Source organism: Micrasema longulum, unplaced genomic scaffold, assembly GCF_059751315.1.
Source record: "Micrasema longulum isolate JH-2025_06_02 unplaced genomic scaffold, ASM5975131v1 h1tg000133l, whole genome shotgun sequence".
Classification (NCBI taxonomy): domain Eukaryota; kingdom Metazoa; phylum Arthropoda; class Insecta; order Trichoptera; family Brachycentridae; genus Micrasema; species Micrasema longulum.
In genome coordinates this window covers 1,617,366-1,641,411 of record NW_028277339.1, presented here as the reverse complement: position 1 = coordinate 1,641,411, position 24,046 = coordinate 1,617,366, and the positions used below count along the sequence as shown (strand labels likewise).

At 30.8% G+C, this 24,046-nt stretch overlaps 2 protein-coding genes across 3 annotated transcripts in view; one reads left to right on the top strand and one right to left on the bottom strand.

Moving 5' to 3' along the window:
* Positions 1 to 21,642, top strand: part of LOC148284310 (trypsin-3-like) — a 35,077-nt gene extending 13,435 nt beyond the window's left edge. The window contains exons 3-6 of the mRNA XM_088242315.1: positions 762 to 995; positions 4,101 to 4,214; positions 11,408 to 11,551; positions 19,012 to 21,642. Coding sequence (XP_088098441.1) covers positions 762 to 995; positions 4,101 to 4,214; positions 11,408 to 11,551; positions 19,012 to 19,164 — 645 coding nt within the window. The 3' untranslated portion in view covers positions 19,165 to 21,642. The remainder of the gene's footprint in view (positions 1 to 761; positions 996 to 4,100; positions 4,215 to 11,407; positions 11,552 to 19,011) is intronic.
* The window catches only part of Epac (Exchange protein directly activated by cAMP), a 489,842-nt gene that overhangs the window by 411,127 nt on the left and 54,669 nt on the right, over positions 1 to 24,046 (bottom strand). The window lies entirely within an intron of this gene.

The window sequence follows — 24,046 nt, the reverse complement described above, 5'->3', positions numbered from 1 at the left end:
TGTATTTTACTAGGTTTTTCACTATCCCTTACTACTTTTTTTTTATGTATCGAATTACTCTTTTATATATATTTTGAGAGATGAGGTACGCTTAGAATAGAGTAAATAACTTTAGTTAGATACTCAAAGCAACTTTGAATAAATGAATAATTTTTTGAATAAATAAGTAAAGAAATCAGCCGATTTTGCCATTTTAAAACGCCGTTTTTTCTAAATTGCGCCGTTAAAAAAATAACTTTAATAAATATAATATAAAAATAGTAATTTTGTAAGGTCTAATAATTTAATATATAGAATAAAAAGTTTCATGTAACTAAAATATAATTACTTTTCGACCGGCAGATTACGCCTCTTAAAATTTAGAATCTTGGGTATATTAAGTATTGCTTTAGCATTTGCTTTGTGGAATAACATTTCAAATATATAACAAATAAAACACACACATATAAATATATATGTCATATACGAGTTTGATATTAGCTAGATGAAAATCTTAAATAATAATTCTATTGCTATTATTTTTAATTCTATAATTTCTCATCCTTCAAATTTTTGACCTTTCTATGTGTAAAATATTAATATCTTTTGATTCGTCAAATTTGCATTTAAATTCATTTAAATGGGATGCGTAATTTTAATAGTGTCACTCTATCATGAATCTGTATTTAATAAGTTTCATCTGTCAACCGAAGAAATCCCGTATATTTTTATATATCATACTAACACAAACGCACGTATTAAAAAAAACTGTCTTATTTTAGGTGTCAGTGCAATATTTCGGAAACCACCTATGCGGCGGAAGCATCATTAACTCCACGTGGATTTTGACTGCTGGTCATTGCTTCGGCTCAAGCAGCAATATTCTTCTACCCTTTCTCAGCATCAGGGCGGGTTCTAGCTACCATCGTGAGGGGGGAACTCAGCATCTGGCGGCCAAGCTTATTATTCATGAAAATTTCACTTCTGCGTATGATAATGACATAGCTTTGATTAAGGTAAATTCACCAAATATAATTTTAAAAACGTAATTAACTATGGATTTCAAAATAAAACGTTTTTCGGTTCGATTTTTAGTAAGAATAACTATTAAGTAGAACAACAAATAACCTATTCTGCAATTCCAAGCAAAAAGGCAGTATTTAGCAAAAGTTATGTGTTTTTAATGCCATCTGATAAAAAACTTACTCCAATAAATACATCTCAATAAAGAAAAAAAAATTGTTGTGATAAATATACAGTAAAAATATACCGAATGCATAAAACCTCAATTTCCTCAAAAGTTTTTGTATGTTGGTCTCAGTTTCTTATGCTTAGAACGGCAGTCTTCTTCATTTGTAAATAAAATTGGTTGCTCTAAAATGTTAAGTTTCATAAATTTTCGTATTCCACATAGATCAATTGTTTATTTCCCATTCTTCATCGTAATACTAATGAAGTAGTTCAGTGGTGTTTTTAATTGATTTTATTTTATAAAATTATTTTATTATTTAATTTTCAAATTTTCGAGTTTTGTATTTCTGAAATAACTCCGCGTGTGACGTCAGAGATTCTCTTTCGTTTATTCTCGATCAGTTCTGTCCATTGGTGCAGTGACGGTGAGTATACCGTAAATCTAACATAACTCTCTTATCATTGGTTGATTCATATGAGCTGGTAACGTTGTTCAAAAAAGTAGTAAAAAAAAAATATTTCGTACATTTTCAAGAAACTTTGCCTTACAATTTGACGCTCCAATTTTTACTGCGCGCAAGAAAACATTAATCGTTTCCAATTTCCTGTACGACTGAAGTTCCTCATTATGCATTAAATTCACAAATAACTCGCATGCAGCGGCTTGCAAAACAATTCTGTGATGATTTATATTTATTTTATACCTCACCGCTCGTGATCAAAATCAAAATAGAGTCCTGAAAAAAAGGATAATTGAGGATTTTGTATAGTCATTTGTATTCGCTTACATGATATTTATATCAAACATGATGTAAACGCCCTAAGGGCGTTTATAAGTAAATAAATACATATTCGATTAAAATATTCGGTTCTCATTGAAAACTAAATAACGATACAAATAGTTTGGATTGAAATCTTTATAAATATATTTTTTAAACTCATCGGGTATAGTTTCCATTTGACGGTTACTAACTCAAGTGCTCGCTCGCCTAATCTCGGCTCCTCCGGATTTACCCGAAAGAACTTTTCACTCCTAATCTTGAAAGATCATACTCATTTACTACCCAAGAAAGAATGCATGCGCGGTGCGTCCAACAAAGTTTTCACACTAGAAATTGCGGAGAATTCCACTCCACCAAAGCAAATAAAAATACACTGCGAACACCATTTCTGGGCAAACAAAACCTTGTCGGCCCGGGTCATTTCGCACTGTGAACGTATCCGTCAAAGCAGAAAAACGCCACGTAAAATTTGCGGTACATTTTTTTGCTAGATTCCTACCGCGCAGTTGGCGTGCCTGACACGAGAGAGAGACGAGAAGAGAAAAAATGCACTAACTGTTGGCAACATAACAAACAATGATAAATTATTTTCCTCTTATTACCGTCAGATATTTTTACAAAGACGAAGATGGTTTATATGAAATATTTATTTCAAAGGGCGTTTTCACACTAGAATATTTCATAGTCCCTGGACTGGTACCTGCAGCGTAAGACTGATTGCCTTACCTTCATGTTACAAAAATGATCAAGATACGCTGCGATTGGTGAACCAATGCAGTGCTTTATGCACCATTAGGCACGGAATGGATATTTTTTTTTTTTTTTTTTAAATAAAAACCTTCATTAGCATAAATAAACAATACATTCAGTAGAAAAATGGAACACTTAAGGTTGAACTTGCCAAAAAAGAGTCTAGCTCTTGTGTTTGGCAAGTTTACAAAATAACATAAAAATAAAACATAAAATGCAAAACAAAATAATAAAATAAATAAAAAATTTAAAAATTTAAAAAATTGAGAAAATTGAGAAAAATTGAGAAAAACACTAAAAAATACTAAATAAAAACACTTAATTTGTAAACACGGGCACATATTAAACATACATCTCTTTTTTTTAAATACAGTTAATGTTAATTATGTCAAGAAGCTTTTCTTTAATTTATCCTTAAATTTTCCGTAATTTATTTCTTGGCGTAGATTTTGTGGTAAATTATTGAAAAGCTTCCGTCCTATGTAAGTATAATGATGTTTGGCCGTGGTAGTTTTAATTCTCGGTAGAGCGAGGCATCCTGTTCTCAACCTTCCCGTAATACGATTACCTATTTTAAGGCAGATATTTGTTTAAATGAGTTATATGAGTTATACAAACCGACGACCTTTAAATAATAAATAAGATACATACGTTTTAGAAATTTTTCATAACGCTTTAATCAGATTTGATGAAAAAATAGACAATAAGTATTATAAAAATATATTTACCCTCCGAAAACGGGAAAAAAGGCAGTTTTGTAATAAATATGTTTTTTTTAAATATTTTTTAACTGATTTATTTATTTTAAAAGGATGTTTGTAAATAGAGAGATAAATTGATTTCAAATGGTAATGACATACGATTTAGATATTTGTGGTGTATTTATTATTAATTTGTGTACATTTATTATTTATTTGTCAATCTGAATTTAGGGCACATATGGACATATTCGTATGTGTGCTTTAGTAATAATACTGTATATACATTTATCTCATTTATAAATAATTTTATGTCTTAACTTTTATTTTTGAAACCTACCAAAAAGTTAATGATATTTATGACAAATATATCTATAAAAATACATTATTTACTGGAGAAGCTATTTGTAGTTAGACAGTTTAGATGACTCACATATGTCTACTTTTGCTACTCAATTAATCTATTGTATAAATAATTAAATGTAAATTGCTCAAATATATATGTAACAAAATTTTAAAAATGTAATATTCTATAATGTTTGTTATTTTTGCAAGATTTCAGTTATTTTGTAACCTCATGTATTTGATGGTTTTAAAACAAATATTAGCATTTTTTTGGCTAATAAAATCTGAAAATAGAGATTTAACATTGTTTTAATTTTTTACCGTTTTAAAAGTGATATTGTAAATTATGTTTTAGTTGGAGCGGCCGCTAAGTTATGGGGACCAGATACAGCCAATAGAATTACCTGAACAAGGAGACGAAGTACCCCCTGGATTAAGGGCTACGGTTGTTGGTTGGGGACATACAGATGTATGAGTATTATTTTATATATTAAAATACAAAATGATAGTAAATTTGTACGTGCACAATCCATAAACACAATTGATATTTCTATATTATTTTATTCAACCACTTATGCTATTATCATATTTTGATTTGGTTTAACGTAGGTGCATATTTTTTTAATAATTTGTAACAAAGGAAATCGTTTGCACAAAGCTAGATTAGCTTAGCTTTTTTTTTCTTTTTCTTTTGAATATGTTCTGTAACTTGAATTATAAAAATTAAACTTTTATTTTATTGGTTGGTTGGAAGAAATTGCCATTTGGCAATAAGCCCGCCAATGTACAAATAATATTATGTACAAAAAGTTAAATAATAATAATAATAGATTAATTTTTTTACGTTTCAAATTTAACAGTTATTTTTTATATAATATTCGCACGTGCTTGATATTCATAATCATTATCAATCCCATATTTAAGTATTTTTATTTTCTTTAATTTTTGTATAAAATTGTAAGATTCAATATGTCCATGTACTAGTAATTTTCTCAACCTGAACGGTTTGGGTAGGAAGGAAAAATTGTAAGATTCAATATGTCCATGTACTTGTAATTTTCTCAACCTGAACGGTTTGGGTAGGAAGGAAGAAATTGCCTTAAGGCAATATGCCCGCCGTTATATGTATATAAACTGTATATGTATAAAAAGTGTTAAATAAAATAAATTTAAAAAAATATAAATTTATAAATAAATAATAAATAAAATAATTGATTATATTAAATTATTTTTGTCTGATGGACCTCATTACAAAGAGTGACCGGGATTTTTTTTTAAAGGACTGTTACAATCCGGACTATATATTTGGGTTTTACAATTTTTCATTTATTTACTACCAATTACATTAAAGTAAGTATCGAGTTTCACCATCAAATAAAACAAAAATCTCTTTCATTGCGAACAACGAATTAGAAAATCTGAAACAAGGAAAAATCAACTGGAAGTCGGTTGAAAACTCATTGAAATTCGTAACTACTTCATCGTTTTATTTTTATTCGTTTATAAATGGAACAAATTCAAATAATCCTATTTGTTTCAGAATTATTCCATAAAATTTAACAGAGTAGAAAACAAAAACATCCACCCATAAATATCACGCAGCATTAACAACAAAAAAGTTTTATTGAGTGTTGATCTGGTAAACAAGTAAACAAAAAAATTACCAAGCTAGTACGTATTAATTTATAATAATAGATTACATAGTTAAAAAAACATTGAATTACTTATTATCTATTATTATTTCTATTCAAATTAAACTGTTTTTAACAGTGAAACTTAAAAACAAATAAAAAATGTCTTTACTTTTTAGTCTCTCTGAATATTTGTTTAAAGAGGGAATTTCAGATTTCAATACATGAATATTTCATTTTTCACAAGCGTATTTTAATAAAATTTACCCTTTTTTCAAGAATCTTCATCTTTTATAGACATTAAATCTGATGAGTTTTTTTTCTCTTTCGTCAAGAATGAATTTAATGTGATCCAAAAAAACACCTGGTGATCAGCGCATTTGCCTACCACGCAGGGGGGCTCGAGTTCAATTCGCGACATGGTTGAAATGAAACATTGATTAATTACGGTGTTTTTACAATATAATATTTCAACAATATTTTGAGTTTGTCCAAATTTTTGCAGACAAGGACTGGATTCAACTCCCTGGGGAGCTGTTTATATTAACATATTACAACAGAGATTAAGAACATTCAAGAGAAGGTAATATAGAAGTCTAGGCATCTACAGGGCTTGTGACCTGTCAATGGCTGGTTTAAGTGGCCACTTTACGCACTGTGTAACATTCACCATTCTGCCTTTATTCAAACATCTGAGTGGGTGAGTTTCATCTAATTGACCCGCATAAATAAAGGTTTCAGCTCTTTAAATTCACAAACATCAACAGATGAAAGAATTGAAGGAATATAGATGTTTGAATATAGGCAGAATGGTGAATGTTACAGTGTGTAAAGTGGCCACTTAAACCAACTATTAACAGGTCACAAGCCCTGAAGATGCCTAGACGTCTATATTACCTTCTCTTAAATGTTCTTCATCTCTGTTGTAATATGTTAATATAATATTTCGTTGTCCCTGGACTGTTACCTGAAGTGTAAGAATGATCTCCTTACCTTTATGTAAGAAAAAATATTAAGATATACTGTGATTGGTGTATCGATGCAGTGCCCTATGCACCATTAGATGCGGAAAAGGAATGATGATAATAACGAAAGTAATCTTATTTTATGATAGGTTTTTGAGGTATTTAAATCAGCAATATATTCAACAATCAATCCGTTTAATATGTCTTGTAATAAAATTAGTTTAACATTTATAGATTACTAGCGGACCCGACATACATTGTCCTACCCAAACTTTGGCTCTTTTTAACGTCTGAACTTTTTTATGGTTGAGTTCCAAAACATAAAATAATCCATTTTTAAATACGGAATTGTTTTTGCAAATTTCAAACTCTGTTCTTCTAACAACATTATTGCGGATTGCGATTTTCAAAAATGTATTTAATGTCGTCTAATTTTATTTTAGTATTACCAAAATCCAGTTAAAAGAAATAAATGGGAATAAATTACATGGAATTTAAGGAAAGAATCTGACTGGGATCCATAAAAAGCGAATGTTGTTTGTAAAAATTCAAAAACAAACTTTTTTTTAAATACAAAAAAACAACATCTTTCCAATTTTTTTTTATATGCATTCTTGTCGAATGCAACCCGGATAGGTCGATGGAAAAAATATATGTGCTTCTAACTTTTTTTTATAGATTATATTGAAAAATTTACTACGAACACGCACAGCGCAAATACCTACATTTCGCTGAAAACCGCACGTAAATTGGTTTAACCGTTTAGGAGGAATTAGTGACATCACACGCACAGAAAAACTATGTACGAGAATATAAAGATAAGCATTTAGACACAAGGCCCTGATTCATTGTTTTTTTTTTTTTTAGTTTTTACTAACAGTTTCCAAATTACTTTAATAGAACGCAATATTTCTAAAATTACGTACCACATTAAACCTCTATACATCATTTTTAAAGGGGGTTTAAAATAACCCTCTAATAAAACCTTAGAGATTTACATCCATACTTTGGGCACTTGGTATTTATTTTATCACTTTGACAAACGTTAGCTGATTTAAAACACAGATCAACTGAATCCTGAAAACTAAAATCTTGTGTTGAAAAAGTAAGGTTGAGCCCTTAACCCTAAATTTAGCCACCCCATAACCATTTTGCGAATCGCAAATAGCAAAAAATATGAAAAAGGATATGGAGGGTCGTGACTCTGATCCCGAGGCACAGATGTGGCCAATTTATATCATAAGGAGGTCTTATCGGAATAACCATTTTTGTGTTTCAGTTTTAGTGGAATCACACCTCTTTTTCATTTTCATCTCTAAATATCTTGACTCTTAGACTAAATAATAATCTTTATAATTATATTTAATAAGCAGAAATCAGTGTACCTATGCATCATTAGCTGTAGATTTTGGGTATGAAAAATATTATTAATTGTTTCAGCATTTACTTTGTTAATAAACATTTTGAATTTATTTAAAATAAAGCACTTTGTAATTTCTACCACATAAAAAATTAAGTTAATATTGTAACACAACTTGTCTTAGGTATTCTAACATACCCGTCATCAGGTGAAAATTTTAGTTTATATTTACACCTGATGATGGGTAATTCAGACTACCTGAAACTAGTTGTGTTTTAACATATCAAACTCTAATGTGGTAAAAATTACAGTGTTTCATTTTAAATATATGTAAAAATATTTTGTGCTCAGAAATTATTTGATGAATATATTATTTTTAATATTATATTTTTTTATGTTTTTGTACATTAGTTTTGATGTTATTTTTCAATCGTCTACATAATTTTTAATACGTCTTTAAAAAACGTGGTAACTTTCCTTTTCATAGATGAAATTCTATATAAAATTACGCATATCTAACATGTTTTATTCTTATTCAAAAAAATGGGAATCAATGCTATGTATGTTCCTGACGCACTGCAACCTGTGTAGATATATTGTAATAGGTCCCCGTAAATAAGTTCGCACCCTTCAAACCCCAGGTCCTTAAAGTATCGGGCCATTAGGTAGGGGGTGAGGGCTATAATATCCTCAGGTTTTACCAGTGGTCCCCCGAGGATGCGACTTCTTTTGTGATATAAAGCATTACATTCACATGTATATCGGTGTTTAATCACCTGCACTGCATAACTTCAATATAGGTTTTAGAAAAGCTTATTTAAGTTAAGTGCTGATTCAATTTACAGTGTCATTGTCAGGGTTCTAGTTTTAACTGATAACAAACAATATTTCAAAAGGGAAATCAAAATCCGGCAAAAAAAAAAAAAAATAGAAGAAATAAAATAAATATTTGAACAGATCTCAGAACAGGTTTCCCTCGTGATGAGGGCTCATTATTAAAATTCAAATTACTCAAATTACTTAAATTTTAAGTACTTTATACAGTTTATAAAATAAAAAATAAAAAGTAATTATAAAATGTATTTAAAAATAAATAAATTCAATGTTTATAGTTTAGCATCCAACTTTCCAACTTTAATCGAGGTTACGAAAATGAATATATTTTTGTAAAATGCTATTGTAGCATGCGCGGTCTGTCTACAAATTGTCTTCTAAACAATCAGTATAATTTTTTTTCATCTGGTAAAATCAGCTATAAGTTAACTAATCATTTAATTAACTAAAAAAACACTTTAATTGATTTATTGTTAATCGTAGCGATCTGAGATGGGTTCGATGTTTTTTTATTAATAACTTCTAAAAAAAATTGACAAGCTCACACACATTTCGCCCGCGCAGTTATGCGTGGACTGAAGTATGATTTACTGCCCGCCTAATTTTGAAATAAGAAACTGCGTAAGTTTGCTGATTCCTATGAGACGGTCGCCCAGTACGTAATTCACTGAACTCCGCGCATGCGCAAATTAAGATCTTTAGTAGCTTTGTGGAAGCAATTCAAACAAACCAATACATGTTTATTTTTCGTAAATTGTGACTTTTGAAAACAAATTTAACTTAAATCAGTTGACATGATGATATTAAAATTTAAAATATATAACTCTTAAATGCTGAAATTATGAAAAAAAACATCGCCTTTAGTGTATTTTAAAGCACTTAATTCGAATGACTGTGTTAGTAGAAGGTACATATTTTACCTATGTTCTTAGAACCAAGTGACTGCTTCCCTAATCAAAAACCTTACCGCACGCCCCTGTATTGTAAATATACTAACTAAGAAAAAAATTGAAACTGGTATTTTAGGTAAATTGATATGAGTAAGTAAATTGCTACGTTTTGCGATATTTGCTCTCTGTTAAATACGTAGAAGGTAAGGTTATACAAATATATGCATATTGTTATGATAATTGAATTTCCGTGGAAACTCGCGCTAATTTCGGTATACTAAACTAATCAGCGACAAACTTCCAATATTCCGAGCCAAATGTTTGGTTTTAGGACACAAAATAATTCAGTCGAGGGGCGAAATTTTAATTGGGTTATGTATCAAATTCAATTTGCGAAATACGAAATCTGCCATGAAAATTATACCTCTCTTCGTTCGTGTCTTCAATATTTAGTTGTTTTTTAATACAGCTACAGCTGTTGACAGGCCATGTCAAATGTTATTTCCCCAATTAATTGATGTTTTGTTTGTGGAACATTTTGATTAGATCTTTAGAACCAGGTTTCCGAATTTAAATAAACAACCTACTTGTATATTTGAAAGCCGTTCAAACGTTGATAAATCAAGATATAAATATAAATAGAAATCCATCATTATCATCAAACCCTGAAATATATCTTGATTATACGTCATACGAGGGTAAGGTGATCAGGCTTACGCTTCAGGTGCTAGTCCAGAGACAGTGAAATATTTCAGTGGTAACCACCTAATAAACAAATATATTTTGACAACAATATTTGGAGTTTGTCCAAATTTTTAAAAACAAGGACTGGATTCAACTTCCTGGGGAGCTGTTTATATTAACATATTACAACAGACATGAAGAACATTTAGAGGTTAACGTAAATAAAGGTTTCAGCTGTTTGACTTCACAAACATCAATAGATGAGAGAATTGAAGGAATACAGATGTTTCAATATGAGCAGAATGGTGAATGTTACACCGTGTGTAAAGTGGCCACTTAAACCAGCCATTGACAGGTCATAAGCCCTGTAGATGCCTAGACTTCTATATTACCTTCTCTTAAATAGTCTTCATCTTTGCTGTAATATGTTAAAATATATTTTAAGTAATAAAATAAATCAACAGAGATAGAGAACGATTTATGGAAGGGAATTTAGAAGTCTAGGCATTTACAAGTCTTGTGACTTGTCATTGGCAGGTTTGAGTTGGCACTTTACACGCTTTGTAATATTCATCTTTTCGCTATGATTAAGCATATATTTTCCTGCAATAATTCTTCCATAGCAAGTGCCGAGACTTCTATATTCGAAAACGGGCCGGTGAAAAACGGGAGTCTTTGTTGACGATCCGTTTATTCATACTACTCGTAGCATGGACAAAAATATCTAATTGACGACGGTTCAGTCGCAAAAACGGGTGTACACACGCGTCGCAAAAATGGTTGTAATGCAAAAAAGTTGTTTTACAGATTTTACATTAAAATTTACGAATATACCGAGGGAGCTAGTTCTGATTAGGACTATTAAGATAATTTTCCTTAAAGCTTTTTTTGCTAATATTATTTGTTTGATCAATGTGTCATTTGCACATCCCCATCCTATAATTTCATAATCCAAAACTGATTGACTTATTGCGTGATATATTTTTACAAGTTCTTTTTGGCTAATAATATTTCTTATGGTTTTAAAAAAGTCAATTTGTTTTTTCAATTTACTTTTAACTTGTTCGATTTGATGAATCCACCTTAAATTCCCATCTACATAAATGCCTAAAAATTTAATTGAACCTACTCTGTTCAACGATTTACAAATACATTTAATTTAATATAAACGACACAGCTAATTAATTATCTGCATAAATATTTTCTCCCTCATACCAACAACGTGATTGAAGCCGCGGTAAAAGCTAGAATGTAATAAGAGTTTAAGTGCTGACTAAATGCGAAATCTTTGTTTACAGTTTGGCGGAGAGTTGGTGGAAAAACTGCAAGAAGTCAACGTCTTTACAATTCCTCGAGACTTGTGTTCCGACATATACGGTGCAGAGTTTACCCCCAGTATGATGTGTGCCCATGATTGGAATGGAGGAAAGGATGCTTGCAATGTACGTATTATTATTTATTTATTTTAAAGAAACAAACAGTCGACAATGATTTAATAACATTTTTTTTTAAATACAGTTTAAAGACAGACAAGCAAAGTTTCTAAATAAAAATCAAACATATTATTAAATTGTGTTACAACAAAAGGATGTGTTTATATGTATTTGTATGAGAGTAAGTGTTGATGTGTAGTTATGTGTATTAGTGTGGGAGTAAGTGTTCAGGAGTGTGCATCATTAAATAGAAAGTGGGATCGTATCGTAGCCAGAAATATTAAGTCTTAATTAATTTTTAAATTAATTAAGGGGTGTGTAAAATATATCAATAGACGAAGAAAAAAACAATTTAATTAGAGCAAGAACGATGGAGAAAAGAGTGTTGTGCATAGTTAGTGCTACAGACTGGCAAATGAAATAAATACTTATTTCTTGTCACGCGAAAGGGGACATTAGGAATAATTTTGGAGAGTAGATTAAAAGAGTCTAATTTATTATTTAATAATTTAACGTATAAACTAATTAGCAAATTATCCAAAGAGGAAATTCAGTGGTTGTAAAAAAAGGTAAGCATCGTATTATCATCTATACGTCTACCAATTAAGTCTTGCAATTTTGAAAATCCCCCCCGAAACTACGAAATTATACTGCTCGGGCCCGTGACGTCACAAGTTCAAGTCGGTGAGTTCTAAAACACATATTTTGTGATGTTCAGGGTAATTACGTAATTTCATCGCTATCTTACGAGGGTAGGTGAGGGGTCCAGACTCCCCAAAACAAGAATCCAGGCAACTCAAAGCAATCTGTATCATAAAGAACTTAAGATATTTAATGAGTTGCCTGCAGAGATTAGGGATGCCGGGTCTATAGCATCGTTTCGTGGGATGGCGATTACTTTTGTTAACTATTGTGTAGCTGTGATTTCATACTAGTCAACATAGGACACAAGACTTGATACAACTCTCTTTCTTTAAAAAAAATTTAATTCGTATTTTATATATTATCTTCAAATAGACATTTTTACACCCGATTTGAAAGGTTAAATTTTTATAACTATGCTAAATGTTAATAAAAAAAATGTTTATCCTTGCTACGCGAAGAATGAATGTCTGCTAATTCAGCAACACATCTATACAAGAGAGAGCACGAAGATAGAAGTCATAACAAGGAAGATAGAGACGCTGTTCTGCGTCGGGTGTGGTCTAAAACAGATTCAGTCTTCAGTCGGCTGATGACAGTGGTGAGGGATGCACGCGCGTAACATAAGCGTTTTTGTGATTTTTAATTTATTTTGCTATAACAGGGCTAAATTAAATGTTTTTTGGCATAAATTATGGAAAAGAAATTAATAAATAGAATGTCTCCGTGTTATGTTTTTTTCAAATGTCTGAACTTTAGAATATTCCATCTTTTACTAGTGGTAACACGAGGTTACATCACCGCGCATGAGTAGAGTGTCGTCGGAAAGCGTCTGGATTTTATAAACAATGTTTTGTTTTTGATATTATTTATATATGTATATATATATATATATATATATATATATACATATATATATATTTATATATATATATTTATAATATATATTTATATTTTGTTTATTCATTAATGTTTTACTAAATTTTCAAATTTCATTTGTACAATGATCTAAAATAAATACAAAATAAAAGTAGAACCCCGTACCCGCTAAATATCAAAACACGCTAAACGCCGAAGAATTTGGCACCGATAACGGAAATCTATCACAACAAAATAACAACGCTAAAATTGATTGGATATTTTAAACACGGGCTTACATTAACTTGTGACGTTTCTTAATTTTATTTTTTTCATACATTTTCAAGAAACTTTGCAGTTCAACTAAATGCTTTAATTTTAACCGCGTGTAAGAAACCATTTTTTATATCCAATTTTCCGTAGCACTGAACGTCCCAATTTTCGAATAAATGAATGTAAAAATATGCAATATAAAATATTACAAGTGTATATATGTACTAATAAACAAATGCTCGCATACAATTATTCAATTATACTTATTCTTAAAAACAGGTCGACTACCGGTTAAACATTAACTTCACTAACCATGCTGAAAGTATGCAGTACCATGGAATAAACTCTCTTAAAAATCGAAGAATAATGTTAGACCAGTTTTTTTTATTCAAATTAAAAATAATAAAATTGATTCTCCCAACTTACTTGAAAGACTTCCATTCCGTGTGCCATCTAGACCGACAAGACAAAATCTTCTGTTTTACACAGAAAACGCGTCAACAAACTATTTGAAACAATCTACAATACCTAGAATATGCGACCAATATAACAATAGATTTACTAAGGCCGATATTTTTGGTCACAATGTATGTAAATTTAGGTAAAAAAAAAAATGAAATTTTGAGAGAAGCAGATATTTAACTTTATTATTATACACAAATTTATTAATTTCGTTTCTTTTACATTTGTTATATTTAACATAACTTTAATAATTGTATGAAGTGTAAACATTTTTTTTGGTGTGTGCATGAGTGTCCTAAACTGATATACAAAGAAATTGTCAATATTTGTATACATACTGTTTGTTTACCTAATAAAATAACTAAAATAAAGAAAACAAATAAATAATTATCATTTTTTTCCTGCCGCACCTAATAGTGCATAGGGAACTATATTGGTACAAATACCGCAGTGTTTTTTGAAAAGTTTTGTTTTATGAAAATCAGGTGATCAGGCTAAACCAATTACCGACTTTTCTTTGTCAACCGGTTTTTAGATGTGCACTTTTCTTCTCAGGACACTAATTACACTTACATGTTAATCTCATTATACACCTACATGTCCTACACCACAGTGGTTGCATGTGAAACTATTTTACCAGTGATAGTGAAAATGTATGTAGTGTAATTAGTGTCCTGACGAAGAGATGTTCTCGCCTCGAAACTGGTAGACACAGAAAATAAGGTAGTTGTATATAAATACTAACTGAGATTTATTCAAATGTTAGACCACTAAATTAAAGCTTTAAACGTTAATGAAAAACACACATTTAAAAAAAAATCGAAAAGAAAAAATCTGGTTTTTGTAAAATATTTTATAATATAACTATTATATCAATACGAAGAAGAAGAGGAACAAACAAAAAAAATGGTCAATCCCACGGCGCAATTATTTATTGATTTTATTGAAAAAATCGAAAACAAGGACAAAAAAGCGTTATTGTAAAGACAATAAAAGAAAATAATAAAAAATCTGTTACCGCTTTTTTTACTGTCATTCTTGAATTTATATTGCTGTTAAAATTGGCAGTCCGTGGTGTGATCAAGGAGAGCTTGGCCTTTACATAATAAAATTACGTTTTTTACACGCATTCTTGTTTTGAGAAGAAAAGTGATTTGTTTTACAATATATGAAAACTTCGTATAATTAAATGAGGCATCTCATGTTACTTAACAATTTATAACCATTACATAATACTTTGTTTAAAATCACTAATTAAAACCTACGGAATTTGAAACAACCGTATTTTTATGTAATAATTCACAAATAATGTATAAAATAAATAATATCCTAAAAATATGTACGAGTATATTAATGATCGCTCAAATATTCCCTTTATCTACATCTTGGGCAGCAATTACAATGGGAAGATAAAGACGTCATGTCATACCTTCACCATGAAGGTATAGTTGAAGATAAATTCTGCTGTGCGATTACAAAGATACACTACCCCACCCCACCTTCAAGTTTTGGGTAGGATAATCGATATGTACGAAGGGGACGCGCACGCCACGTTACATATATTATTTACGCACTTAAGTGACATACATTTTCAAAACACTTAATGCTATAAGTGATGTCCCATCTCTGTTGCAATCAATTTCTTTTCGTGTTCCCAACCTTCTAAAATCTTCTAACAGCAACTTTGGTTTTTATGCCCCAATGTCCAGAATGTGTAGATTTAGTCAATTCATCACACGACTTGGAACTCTTTGGGATAGATCTTCCGGCTTTTCGTAGATCTCTTCGCGACTAGTGTGGGATGAAGTTGGATTAGGGAGTTGGGGTAGAGTGGGATTCGAACCACGGACCTTTGGTCTGTGAGTCCGAGACACTAGCCGCAGGACCACGACCCGGTTTAGCTCGAAATCTTTTGTCTTTCGTTTTTATGAATATATTGTATACCATTATTGTTTTGCCCTTGTTTGTCTTTGCTAAATAGTTTTATGTTATTTTTGTTCAGGTTCTTGCATTTATGTTTCTTCATGTAACGGTTGTAATTGGCTTAGGCCGTATATATGATAAATATATAAATAAATAAATACCTTCCTTATGAAGTCATAGTTGAAGATAAGTTCTCCGGAGCGATTACGAAGATACACCACCAACCCCCACCTTCAAGTTTTGAGGTAGGTACATCGATATATACTAATGGGCTAGTACCTCACGGTACACATATCTACTCATAAAAAAGTTACAAAAATTTTGTTCCACCGAACAAATTAAAAATAAAAACAATTCGTTGTGAGGTGGCCAGTTCTTTTTTTAAAAGCCTATTTAAAATACAAGAGAGAAATACGAGATAATGTTGTAAGATGCTGTCTTATTAACGTTTCTAGTCTAGTAACGTATCTAGTAACGAGCATCTAGTCGTAAAAATATTGCCACAATAAAAAAATAATTTAGTTATTTTATTATTTCCATATATTTTCCTATCTTCCTGAGTGAACGTATCGAGATGTCAAAAGAGCCAGCTTTGTTATACTTCGGTAAATAAATACAGACAAATGTTAAGCACACCGTCTTAGTAATTGTCAAAAGTCATATTTAAATCATGTTTAAGCGACCATTTTTTGCTTGAACTAGGATTTATTTGAGCTAATAATCGCTTCGAAGTGGTCACTTTTTATCACAGAAGCCCATTTAAAATATGAATGAACCATTTTAAAATTAAATTAAGTAAGGAACGTGGAATTAATTTTCGTTGTCATTCATTAGTTGGATTCGATCATCTGACGTCGAGATGACGAGTCGGTAGAAAATAGAGATAGTACGAAAATTAAGTATACGGTCTCGGTTTGAACCGAAGAAGACAGCCTTTGTAATTACCCTCCTGGCCAGTTAACATGTATTCAGAGTTCAGACTATGCATAATATTATTCAGATCCTCGGGAGGAAACAATGTATAATGAGATTAAGGGCACCCTCATACCGAAAACATTTCATGCAGGGGGTTATTGGCTATAAATTTATTGTGAAATATTACTTTTATTCGTTTTATTAACTAACATATTACAACAGAGATGAAGATCATTTAAGAGAAGGTAATATAGAAGTCTAGGCATCTACAGGGCTTATGATCTATCAATGGCTGGTTTAATTGGCCACTTTACACACTGTGTAACATCCACCATTCTGCCCATATTTGAACATCTATATTCCGTCAATTTGTTTCCATCTATTGATGTTTGTGAAGTTGAAGAAGTGTTTGAAAAAGTTAAAAGTTATTGAAGTGTGTAAAGTGGCCACTTAAACCAGCCATTGACAGGTCATAAGCCCTGTAGATGCCTAGACATCTATATTACCTTTTCTTAAATGTTCTTCATCTCTGTTGTAATATGTTAACATAAACAGCTTTCCAGGGAGTTGAATCCAGTCCTTGTCTACAAAAATTTGGACAAACTCAAAATATTGTTATTAACTAACATTTTTCAGCTTTAAAAAAGCAGTAAGTTATCGTTTCGAATATAAATTCCATGGGTTATTACTACAACTGTGTAACTTTATCAAGATTTTTTTAGTGAACAACAAAAACACATTTTTGTATCCGCCTCCACGAACGCTACAAATGAACAAGTCGTGCATTCAAATCATGATAATATTATTGTTTTTAGTGGTTAACTCAAAAATGCCGATTATGAAGTTACCTAGCGGTAGTAATTAGTAACTACCCAACGAATTATACCTCATTGTACGATGTTTATATTTCACAACCTTCCATATATTTTATCTATGTTTTTAGTCCCCACTTTAGCTTTATATATTTTAACTCAGATTCGAGCAAATACATCCATCCTCTGACATATAAATTTATTTCTTAGTTTACAAAGACCGACTTTCCTTTAAATATTGGGAAATAGAATTAAAATGAGATTTACATAAGTGAAAGATGAAAGGACCATCCTTTGCACACAACGCCTTCAGCATTTTTTTACACTATTTTAAGTTAAACTTTTTTACATAGTATATAAACATTTCAAAATGTACCTTGTCAAAAACTATTTGAATATTGTTTTTTAACCAACTTTGAATAAGAAGTCTTTTTAATTTATTCGTCTGTTGATTTTTATGAATTAAAATATCTGAAACCATTATTGTCAGAGTTTTTTCTAAGAAAATATTTGCATAAGGTAAATTTGTATGATTTTTTACAGACTATTGAACATCAAGGGCTGTATTTATAAATTCTTAACATTAGAGTTCCTATTTTACTGTTTAACCAAGTAAATATATAGTTTTATATACCTACCCTTAAAATGTTGTTTTCCAAAATCAGGGATACGTAAATTAACCATGATTTTTACCATAGGGATTCAGTATAACTGCGACTTATCAACTACAGATAAATCATTCGTATGGATATAATCGAATTCAATACCAACATTTGTATGAATGTATAGAAAAGAGTAACAAATAAAATCATTTGAATGAATTAAGACTACTTGGTACGCGTATAATTCATTTAAAAAAAATAGACCAACGGACGAATTGTTTTCGAACTTCGCGCCGCCGAACAGATATAAGAGGAATGAGGGGGTTCAGTGCTACGGAAAAACAGATATAAAAATACATTTTTGCAGTTTACGGGAAACTGATTCAACAATCAGCAGAATTTACCGAAGAGAACTAGTGACGTCACGCGCGGAATATTAAAAAATACAAAACTTAAAAAAATCGAAAGGATGAAAATACGATACACAATTTTTTTTTTTCTTGATTTGATAGTCTATTGATAAATATAAATAAAACAATCAAACTTACTCGTTGATTCAAAATTCATTTGAATGCAAATATGGCATTCAGTGAGCAACTTTATTCCAATTGCAAATATACCAATCGGCAATAGACGAATCGCTCAAACGTCACATTGAATTTATTCATTCGTTTGGTTTCATCATTGGACTATTTATTTAATTTATTTAATTTATACTATTTATTTGACCATATTAATGTCCCAACTTATAACAGATCTTTTAGACTCGTGGAGTTAAGGATACGTGCCTTTATACTGAATATGCCATGTGAAAAATAAATAAAAGATCAATTTTATTTTTACTATCATGTTCGTCCGCATTGAAAATCCGATTATTTAAAGAAAGCGTTTTACAAATGACTTGAATCACGCTTCGAAATAAGTGTGAAAAATACCATAATATTTTATGATTTGTTTTTTATTAAATTATTTGATATTTCAGGGAGATTCGGGGGGGCCTTTAGCGTCACGAGGTGTACAGATTGGAATCGTATCGGCTGGAGCTACGGGACTATGTGGAGATGCAAATCTCCCAGGAGTTTACACTGCAGTATCACAATTTGCAAACTGGATAAAACTAAAAACAATAATCTGATTTTAACGGCAGATTTTATATACTACTGTCAACACAGTAATTGGCTGGTTAAAGTGACTTATTTATATACTGTATAATATTAACCATTCTGGTTAAGTTTGGTTCTTTTTTACATTTGTATTTTTTTACAGATTCACATATTTAAACATACATATATATAGATATATATATATATATATATATATACAGCAGGGGCGAATCGTCCATATAAGCGATTATGCGCAGCTTACAATTAGATTAGACCATCGACAATAATTTTATATAGTAGTTTTATTATGGGAAAATAAATAAAATAATTAATCTTTGTTATTAATAAAGGTCACTGTTTATATATTCCTCAAAAAATAAATATAAATATCTATAAGCAATAGTTTGAATAAGCCCACTTCGCCTATTTATATGAAAGTGATATTTTAACTTCTATCACAACATGTATACACAACACATAGAACCATTTTCATACCCCTTCACCGCTCTAATTTTTTTGTCTCCTCTTTCATAGTAGTAGCGGCTCGATTGTAGAATAATCTACATAATAATGTTAGAGTTGCCCCTTCTTTATTTACATTTTAATCAAGATTGAAGTGTCACAATATAAATGTTTGAGTTGTTCCTTTCTCCTTCTTATTTCCTTCCCATAACCTCTCCTTCCCTCTCTTTATAGTCTAGTGTAAATTTTTTGTTAATTTTTGTTTCAAATTTTTTGTATAAAATTATAAGATTCTGCATATGACCATGTGCTTGTTATTTTCTCAAACTGAACGGATTTGTTAGGTAGGGAGAAATTATCTTAAGGCAATATGCCTGCCTTTATATTTTTATAAATTGCATATGTATATAAAGTATTAAATAAATAAAAGCGCACCCAGCGCCCAGCCCGTTGCCAGTGGGGGAAAGAAGCTGGCCGATTACTTCAGCTTATTTCTTCATACAAAATATAAACTGTATTTTAATATTTCAAACACCGTTAGTGTTTTTTCCTCCTGATATAAACTCGTAGATTACATATATTACTTAAAGCTTCTCTATTTGGAGAATAGCACTTCTGGATGAAACTAAAAGCAATAATCTGATTCTAACCACAGGTTATTTACATTGCCGTGAAAACATTTATTGGTTGGTTTAAGTGATTTATTTATTTACCATTCTAAATTTGATTATTTTACATTTTTATTTTTTCGGCAAATCATATAGTATATACACTAATCCCTGTGTTTTAACAATGTTTCTACAAATTGGTAATAAATCGTACTTTTTAATAAAGATTTTTTTACCAATACATTTTTTATTGTCACAGAACCATAAAAATACGGGTTCTGGTCCTGTGGGTCGTGGACTTCGGATAAGGAGGTCTGACTTTGAACCCCGTTCCTTCACAAGTTGTTTCCCATTCACTAATGCGGGTATAGAAGAAAATGGTCTCAAAACCAAAAAAAAACAGTACCTAAATCATACGGATTGAATCGGTGCAACGTAAATTTTTTAAATCGTTATTATTTTGAATCGGATCAAATACTTTCATAATCAATTATTATGATCGCCAAGACTACTTTCATATCTTTAGTTTTGAATTCAGTAGTATTTTGGCTGGTTTGATATTCTTGTACAAATTAATATTTGACTGTATAGATGCCCATGATCTCCTTGCTCAGATAAACCTTAATGGACCTCGCCGTAACTTGCGTACCAATCCTGTCTTTGCTGTGGGAAATTATAAAACTAATATCGGATTCTCTTCCCCTCTGCCAAGGATTCTCAGAATAGTGAACGAAATCTCACTAAACGGTACTGTCGATGTGTTCCTACAGCAAGGGCAGGCATTTAAGAAGCAAGCGGTGTTGTCTCTCCTTACTCGCGATGTCACACTTGCCATTTCCGCCTAGATTATGCTATTTACATACCTTTTGTTAATTATACACTTTGTTAATTTAAGTAGAATTTAAGAATGTTTGGATTAAGTATTACTCATTAATGACAATCTATTAGGGCTTACTTAAGCCTGTTGATTGGTTTAAAAAAAAAAAATAAGAATCCATAAATTAAAAGATTTTTAAAAATAAATATTTTCAGGACTACTGAATCATAACAGTACGTAAATATATCATTTAAATAGTCAATTTAATTCATTTTTCATTCTCTGTTGAAATCTGTATTTTCTTTTGTGCTACAAAACTTTATTTCACAAATAAATTTATTTTATTGATTTTTAACACTGTTTTTATTGTGTACAGAGGTTCTTTGTTTTAGGTCCCGACTGGCTAGGAATTTTCTGTGTTTAGGCAGGACCTTTTTTGTTATATATGTTTTCTAATTGGATTATGCTAAAATAATTAAAACAATATCTAATAATAATAATAAAAATCTAAACAAAAGTAAATTAAGCCTCACAAAAAAAAATTCAAGATGTAATTCAAATCGAAACCGACAAAAAATTATGTATAAAAAAACAGTTCACTGGATATTAAAAGGTGTATTTTATATCCATCTACCCACAATCTTGTTTTATTTATTGCAAATGACAGACATCTCTAAGAAAGCATGGGGCCCAATACAAAAAAATACCTCTGTAAAAAGGCAGTTCTACTTTAAGATACCCTAAACCAAATGTTCGTTGCACATCGTGTTTAATTATTTAGTTAGTGAGAATCAACTTTACATAAAGCCCTTTGATGGTGAACAAATTAGTGGACTAAAATAAGGCCAAAATAAGATTTATAATAAAAATCTGAAAGGTGCGTGGGTGAAAGGTATTTGTTTTAGCATTATTTTTAGTAAAGCTTTTTAAGAGAATACTCAATGGCTTTAAAATTTACCAAACAACCACGCCATCCCAACTTTTCTTTATACGAACCGTATGAAACATACTGACTTAATTGCTTTGTAATTTTAAACACTTCTGAAGAAGAAGAACACGTTTATCAATTTCTGGAATTATTTGGTTGCCAAAATAATATGGTTAGTCTCATTAAGGTAAAGTCTCGTTGTAAGATCGAATAATTAAATTGATTGGAAAATTATTTTAATTTCAATCTCGTTAAAGGTGTTATTCGCATTAGTATATTAAGCATGTGTTTTGATAAGAATAAAATACGAATACGAGATCAAAGATAAGAATACGATAAATTTAGGAAGCTTTTTACAGTGTCTTATCAACCATGTTAAACTGTTATTTTACGAATTTGATACGCGTGATTTAGAATGGTAAATATAACACAGGGTACAAAATGATCACATGAACAAACAACATAACAAAAACTCTGTTAATGCCTTAAGTTCCACCATATAATTTCTCGTATTCGTGTAAAAATGATTATATTAAAATTGGACTTACCTGATGTTTTGTTGTATACGTTGCGTGTTACATCATTTACATTAGGTTCATGGAATTTTATGACTAATGTTTGAAAATAATAATGAGAAAATAATAATGAGAAAATAATAATGAAATAAATGGTTTGAATTTACATTTTGTATCGAGTGTCAATAACTGTATTGTGTTACGCATCTAGTACCAGCGCTGAACGAAGAAAGTCTGGTTTTGGTTTCCGTTTTGTAGCGGTTTGTGACTTGTAAGCTTTATAAATATGAAAAACCTGGCATTTGGTGTTGCCAGTGTCCATATTCCTTTTATTTATTTTACCAATAAATGAAAACATTTAAAAATAATGATAGATATTTTAAAATTATTTGGAGTTTATAAGATATCTAACTTTTAAAAAATCAGGTAACATAAATTACCGTAGTATTGTTAACATGTTAAAATATTTTCAAGGCAAAAAGTTTTAAATTTTCTGATTCTTTGAGCATAAATTTGATGTTAAAATTAAATGCACCAATCTATTTTTTTATGATTTGTTCACATACAAATTTTAAATATCTTCATCATCATCACAATTTTTCTATCCACACCCAGTGGTGAATAGGGAACTGCATATATGCTCCAAATGCAGGTTGCCTTGATAACCACATGAGACACAAACCCAGGGTCCCCGGCCTGATGAGGACTTCGAAATTCTAAAAGGGACCCGTTGTAAAAGTCCCAACCTCTGCATGCTCGAGGGCCCCTACATGGACTAAGCTGGCCCTGCTAAGGTATTGCAATAGCAGAGCATATTGGTCATTTTGGTTACACGAAAGTAAGATGATCAGTCTTTCACTTCAGGCGCCAATGCAAGGACTTTACAATGTTGTAATGTAAAAACACATTTTTAAATACACACGTATATTTTTTATGCACCACAACAGGCCAGGAAGCCCAAATAGAGTGTTAAGTTACAACACAGAACACCCAGGCTTGAGAAAATCACGTTGTTTTTTATGTTCTCACCGGGAATCGAACCCGGAACCTTCCGGGCGTGATACAAACGTCTAGAATATTACACTACGGAGGCCGTCAATTTATGTCAACCATGACAAATGCGCTGACCGTTATTTACGAGATGGAATGTAGAGTAAATTTACATATACATTGCATCTAATAACTTTTAAATCTCTGTAAATATAAAAATACTCAGTTAAGATTTTCGATAAACCTGCGTAATATGGTTTTTTTTTTTAATAATGCATATAATATGTATTTTTAAATAATAAATACATATTGGGCAAAAAAAAACAATTTTATCAGAAATTGGATATAAATCACCACTACAATTAAAAGCTCACCATTGTGTCGCATTGTCGTAGCGATAAAGTAAAAGAGTTACGATTGTCACAAACACTTTACGTCTCAACCTCGATACAAAAGATATATTCGCGAGCAAGAAAGACTATTTCACGCGTGACGCAAGCCAGCTTGTACCACTCCCTTAAAAAAACTCCAGTTGCTCTCGGAGTTTCGTTAAGCGTGGTCCGTTCGCTTGCGCCATGAGTGTTAGCAAATAGT